This window comes from Orycteropus afer, unplaced genomic scaffold (assembly GCF_000298275.1).
Source record: "Orycteropus afer afer isolate SDZICR_OR568_19922 unplaced genomic scaffold, OryAfe1.0 scaffold00131, whole genome shotgun sequence".
Classification (NCBI taxonomy): Eukaryota; Metazoa; Chordata; class Mammalia; order Tubulidentata; family Orycteropodidae; genus Orycteropus; species Orycteropus afer.
Genome location: NW_006921718.1, coordinates 2,985,080 through 2,992,232, shown reverse-complemented (window position 1 = coordinate 2,992,232; position 7,153 = coordinate 2,985,080). Strand labels below are relative to the sequence as shown.

The 7,153-nt window shown below is 38.1% G+C and overlaps 1 protein-coding gene across 1 annotated transcript in view; it reads right to left on the bottom strand.

The window, feature by feature from the left end:
• Positions 1-7,153, bottom strand: part of CDKL4 (cyclin dependent kinase like 4) — a 60,860-nt gene that overhangs the window by 27,080 nt on the left and 26,627 nt on the right. Inside the window, exon 3 of the mRNA XM_007945048.1 lies at positions 3,449-3,521. Coding sequence (XP_007943239.1) covers positions 3,449-3,521 — 73 coding nt within the window. The remainder of the gene's footprint in view (positions 1-3,448; positions 3,522-7,153) is intronic.

Here is a 7,153-nt window from a genome sequence, read left to right as displayed (position 1 = left end):
CACTCCTTGGAAGGAAGGTTGGGCAATCCTACTTCCGTAGTGATACTGCCTCAGAAACCCAAGGAGGGGTCGCTATGAGTCGGGGCCGACTTGACGGCACACAACAACAACAATGTTGGCTAGGATCAGGACTCTGGAGACAATAAGGTGCACATGATCTCCACAGGTGGCAAGTTGTGAGTCTTGAGCAACACCACTGAATCAGATAGCTTTTTCTATCCTTTGAGAGTTCATGACAGTTCCTTTAAAAGTAAGGAGAGCATAAAGGTTTTAGATGTATTATAGTAACAGCTTATATATGACTTAGATTTTTACCCTTTGCACGCATTTTAGTTAACAGATATAATGAAAAGGTAGATACACAAAGGCTTACCATAGTATAAGAAAATGAGATAACTAGAGTTCAGAAGTAATTTCCATCTTGGAAGAGAGAAGTTTGCCTGAAAAATTATTCATTTTTAATAGAAGTCATAGATTATCAATGGAATGTTTTCAATATTCTAAAGCTTAAGATACAAAATGGTTGTTCCAAACAGAGGAATGATGGCAGCTGCACTGAGCTATAATTATGTTTGGATCCACCAGAAATTGTCACAATGAGGTAAGAAGGTTGATGGACTAACTGATTCATTCATTCATTCATTCATTCAATTATTCAATATTTATTGAGCTCCTTATATATAAAAAGATCCACAAGGGGCATCATAGAGATATAAAGATAAATTAGCCACTGATATCATGATCAAGCTTATAATCTAGTCCACAGAAAAGTGTCTGATTATTTAGGGATAAAATGCAAACACTTATGGTAAACAGTATTTTTTAAAAAAATCATTTTAACCACAGATGGATATCAACAAAAAGAGGAAAAATGTGGAACAGAATTTAAAACTCTCATAGAAACGAGACTTATTGATTCCACTGAGACTGGGGGAATCCTTGAATCTATTACTCCGAGACAGTTTAAGTCCCAAAGCAAAACTATCCCATAAAGCTGTCTTTAAACTAAACAGTTTAAAACAACTAGTAAAGAATGTTCATCTTGAGCAGTGTACTCTTAAAAAATTAGCTATGCAAGATCAAATTGACAATAGTAATTCTAAAACACAGAGAAATTTAGGGGACAGAGAGTCTAAGTTAATGGTGATGAAACAATCTGGGTACCTATAATGACACAATGTGAGGAATGTAACCACTGTCATTAAGCTGTACATGGAGAACATGTTGAATGGGTGTATGTTTTATTATGCATATTTTCACCAAAAAAAGAAATAGACCAAAAAACTCCACAACTTTTTAACTACCCATAATCCTAAAGCCAAAAAACCCAAACCCACTGCCATTGAATCAGTTCTAAGTCATGTGACCCCCATTGGGTTTCCAGGGCTGTAAATCTTTATGGAAGTGGATTGCCTCATCTTTTTCCCATGGAGCAGCAGTGGTTTAAATAGCCAACCTTCTGATTAGCAGCCAAATGCCTTATCTACTACGCCACCAGAGCTCCTTAAAACTCCTAAGGTAAACTTTAATATCATTTATACAAAAACAGGAAGAAAACCCACTGCCATTGAGTTGATTCAGACTCATAACAATCCCCGCAAGTTTCCAAGGCAGTAATCTTGATGGCAGTAGGTTGCTCTGTCTTCCTTCCAAGGAGCAGCTGGTGGGTTCGAATTGCCAGCCTTCTGCTTAGCAGTCAAATGCCTATAGCATGGTGGAAAGCATGCTATAGAGATATAGATTCAATTCAACAACATCTTTAGTTAATTATTTAAAGCACAAGTACTTACCATGAACAGGTTTACATATATATCTTGTGAATAATATCCCTCAATACTTAATAGAAAGGAAAAGCTTTTCATTTATTCTAACAAAAAAAAAAAAAAAAAAAACCACCAATTTTCTGAAAACTAAAGAGAGCTTCCCTTAAGTATGGAAATTTTGTGTCATGGTCTTGTACTGTCCTTTTCAGCAATCCTAGAGCACTATGACAGACATTCTGCTGATATCAAAACTGACCATGCTGTCATCTGCATCCTTGCCTCTGTGCAGTGTCCATCTATGAAACTCAGAAGGTCTAGAATTGCTTTTAAAAAGAGCTGTTCTCATAGCAAAAACACCCAGGAGCCAACTTGAAGAGGCTTCCACTGGCCTAAGTTGGGACCATTTGGGCATTAGAGAGAACAATGACTGTGGGCATTAGAGAGAACAATGACTGTGGGCATTAGAGAGAACAATGACTGCAAAATATTCAAACACATCACATAATATAAAAATCCATGAGTTTATAATGATGCCCACCGAAACACCTTCATTGTTCATCAGTGGAAATCACTAAGACACCAACTCATCACTCTCATATAAAGGGAAGTAATCACTTATTTACCTTTTTGTATTTGACAGTAACCAGAGTACATGAGGGTAAGATCTTTTCTACAGAATCCTAATTAATAAATGCAAAAGGAGTAATAAGAATTAGAAAATCACTACATTTTAACCCTAATGAAGTCATGGATACAGGTAATAATCATCAATGGATGACAAAACCATCAGGGAAAATGGTGACAGATATATCTATAATGGAAGACATTAAACTAGTATCTCCTGAACCCACCGATCAATTTTAACATTATCAAAAGTGAGAAAACCAGATATTCATATCATAATGTGATGCAATAGGAAGTCTACAGCACCACTTATGAAGCATTCTTGTCTAAAAAATTGAACCTAAATATGATCAGGCCTCTAGACACAAATGCCAATATATAAGGAATACAGAGGGAAGGGCAACAAATTAAATTACAAACAAGAAGCAATCGGTCAAAATGATTCCTGTAACACAACAGTGTTCAGAGTGTGGTTCCTGGACTAGCACATTCAGCATCATCTGGGAAAATGTCAGAAATACAAATTCTCAGGTCACACCCAGACCTCCTGAATCAGGAACTCTGGAGATGGGGCTCAGCAAACTGTTTTCACAGGCTCTCCAGGCCATCCTGATGCACACTCAAGTTTGAGAACTAAAAAAATTAATGGTATGGGCACGGGGGAGGTAGAAGAAAGGAGGCTATTAAAAAAAAAAAAGGATAAAAGACTTAAGAGGCATAATAACAAAATAAAACCAAGAGCCATGGTGGATTACACTACTGATATCCTGAAAAATTATTTTAAACTAATTGCAGATAATCATTAGTGCTGTGGCAATAGGAAACACTGTTTACACAAACTTTTAATTTACAAAAAATTAAGTAACTTGATTCCTATAGACATAGGAAAAGGGTCATGAATCATGTATCATTTTTCTTAATATTCTGTAACTTTCTTTTGTTTTGTTCTTCTAGTTCTTACTTTGTTTCCTGCCTTTAGTTCTTCAAATACACTCCTGAGTTATTTAGAAGAAAAGGTCATTATGAAGAAATTAGTAAACACGGTAGAAAATGTTACTTACATTATGTTTATGACAGAAATTAAGAGCTTGAAGTGTTTGCCATAATACACTTTTGATCACTCCATCAGCAATTCTGAGGGAAAAAATAAACAAAGAAATGAAGACTCCTTGGCTGGGGCTCCAGAGCTAGGGCTGGAATGGGGGTGCAACGCGCAGGGCCAGACATGACCAACAAGCATGGTGCAAAGGGTATTCTATAAATGCTCTTTTAAACAAAATTTAATAAAAATTGTTTTGCTATTTTTAAAATTACAAATATGTAATCTTCTTTTGTAATTAAAAATATCTACAGCTGTGAAAATAAATATGCTTATCACAATAGAAAGCAATATAGAAAAGTAAAAGAGTAAAAATGTCTATGCAAATCTTGATAGCCCAAAAGAATTGCTGTAACATTTTGGTGGTTGTCCCTTCAAGGTATCTCTTTCTCTCACTGCATTTACTTTGTAAATTTTATTTAAAATAATTTCATTCCTGTGGTTCAAAAATTTTAAAACACTAAAGTATATTCATGAAGAGTTTTCTCTCCTACCTGTCCCTCTAGCCACCATTTCATTCTCAGCAGCTTTCTTCCCTCCTTCCCTCCCTCCCACCTTTCAGAAACATTTTATGCATGGAGGTACAAATACTAATATGAACACATACATTTTAGTGGCTGTGGAGTATCTCCTTATACAGATGTATCAAAATTTACTTAACTAGTCACCAACAGTGATCCCTTTTTTTTCTTCTTTAAACAATATTTCAATGAACATCTATCATTCATCCTATTGCAGTTGTGCAATCATCTTTTTAGTGTAAGTTCCAGGAGTCAGATTTTTGAGGCCAGTGGTACAGTGTAGCACAGGCTACACTTTGATTCTGCTGGAATGAACTTCAGGTAGGCCTGAGAACTGGTTTTGCAGGAAGGTAGGTATACTTGGAAGACTGATCTTCAATTCATTCAATTCATGCTGGTTAGTAAACACTCAAGCATGTGCTAGAGTTTTGTAGCAATTAACTTACACCTTGAGTAGGTAGGTACACAAAGGGGAGACCAAGAGGAACAAAGACCCCATAGGAATGGAAGGCTGGGAGTTTCTTGTCCCTGGAAGAATCCTCACTCTTTGGGAAGTATCATGGGTAGTTGTATTTTCCACTGGGGAACTGGGGATCTGAGAAACTTGTCTTCTGTGGGGTGTATTCTATGTTGCGTAACTGTCTGTATAAATTACAGCAATTATATACCCCTCAAGGAGCCCTGGTGGCATGATGATTAAAGTGCTCAGTGTGACTGCTAACCGATAAGTCAGTAATTTGAACCCACCAGCTGCTCTACACTGTTGGAAAAAGATGTTGCAGTTTGTTTCTGTAAAGATTACAGCCTTGGAAACTCTATGGGGCAGTCCTACTTTGCTCTGTGGGATTGCTATGAGTTGGAATCGACTTGACAGGCCCTCAATGAGATGGATTGACATGGTGGCAGTGGCAATGGGCTCAAGTGTAGCAAGGATCATGGAACTGGTGCAGGACCAGGTGGTGTTTCGTTCTGCTGTGCATAGGGTCACTGTGAGTCAGAGACGAGTCGATGGCATCTAACAATAACAGCAGCCTCCTAAACTGTGAACAAATAAATTTGTTTATAGTATATTTATTAATAGCATTAGATAACTAAGACATCCACTATCTCTATTTTAGTTCCTCACATAGCTTAATATGGAAACCTTGATTTCATTATTATCACCTGAGGTGAACTGAGCCTTTCTCAGTAAACCCTTGTTTTCCTAGAATAGAAGCTAAGCCTGTTACTATGGCCTACAAGGCTCTTAATGATTTCTCACCTATTTACCTCTCCAACTTTGTCGCCTACCACATCCCCATAGACATTCTACCCCAGCCACATTTGTTTCTATTATTTCCTGAACATACCAGACTCATTTACACCTCCAAATCTTTCCATTTATTGTTCCTTCTACTCCCTTCCCAAGACATTCTCAAATTCCTCACTGTGCTTTATTTTACTTCAGAGACTTAGAAGTCTTCTTCTTCTTCTTAATAGACGACACCAGACTGTTATTTCCACACGGGCAGGGACTTTATCTTGTTCATTACTATAGCCCCAGTGCCTAAAAGTACCTGATACCTAAGAGGTGCTCAGCTAACTTTTGTTCTCTGGCATTCTCAAAAATTTTATAAACTAAAATCCTGAATTGTGGTGTTGGTGAAGAAAATGGAATATTCATGAACTACCAGGAGAATGAACAAATCTGTCTTGAAAGAAGTACAGCCAGAATGCTCCTTGAAGTGCAGATGGCAAGACTTCGTCTCACATACTTAGGACATGTTATCAGAAGGGACCAGTTCCCAGAGAAGGACATCGTGCTTGGTGATACAGAGGGTCAGCAAAACAGCGGAAGACACTCAATGAGGTGGATTGACACAGTGGCTGCAATAATGGGCTCAAACACAGGAACAATTGTGAGGATGGTGCAGGACTGGACAGTGTTTCCTTCTGTTGTACACAAGGTCGCTATGAGTTGGAATTGACTTGGCGGCACCTAACAACAACATCCTCTAATAAATTCTTCTTGCTTAAACTACCTAGAGTGAATCCTGTTGTTGAAACTTGACCAATAAAGAATAGGGTACCAGAAGTGCATGTAGGAAGCAAGCTCAAAGGCTTGGAAAACTGGAATAGGCTATTTGATTTAACTGAGTCTGAGGACAGAAGATCTAATTACCATTAGTGGATGGTTCACTGGTAGATGGGTACCCAGTGATGAGATAGTTATTTTAATGATCACCTCGGTCATCTGGAGTAAGGGCTTTGATTGATAATATAACACAATATAAAATGCACTGTCATCGAGTTGGATCTGACTCACAGCGACCCCTCCTTGGGTTTCCGAGGTAGTGTCACTACGGAAGTAGATTGCCCAACCTTCCTTCCGAGGAGTGGCTAGTGGGTTTGAACTGCCAGCCTTCTGGTTAGCAGTCAAACACAATATAAGCAGTAAAATAAATGTGGGGTGAGCTGGCTGCTTTTAACTTAAGCAGGAAATTAAGAAACAACAAGTTTAGTTTTACTACCTTGTTTCAAAGTACAGTTAGGAAACCAGGAATTTCTATGGCTGCCCTAAAAAAGCCCCTTATTTCCTGTATATGTAGGATTCACTTGGCTGAAAAACTGGGCACAGAGAACAACTCTGTAGGTTGCTAAATAACAATATAGATTGAATTTATGTGAGATTAATGCATCAACTGAAAGGGAGGAAATATTAATGTATCTCAACTTTCCCCTAAGCTTTTCTTCTCATGAGAAGTAGTCCCCTAGGCTGGTACTGCCTTGTTGTAGACCCTTTAATAATCTCATTTGAGTTAGTTCCCAGGCAAGGTGGTACAAATTCTCCTCAGGGCTCCTCTCCAAACCTTAACTAGGGAGATCCCAGCATCTGCCAGGAGCCTATTCCAATATTAAACAAAGGAGAAGATTTACACAGCAAAAGAACTATAACATTTTGCTAATTTATAATGGGGAATATATGTGGAAATGGATTGCAGGGGTGTTGGACTAGAGAGGAAGAAATAAGATTTTCAATTTAGCTGATTTTTAACCATGTGGATGCTCTTATTCACACTTAATCTCTGGTAGCATAGTGCCTAAGGCACTTGACTGCTAACCAGAAGGCTGGCGGTTCAAACCCACCAGCCACTCCTCGGAAGGAA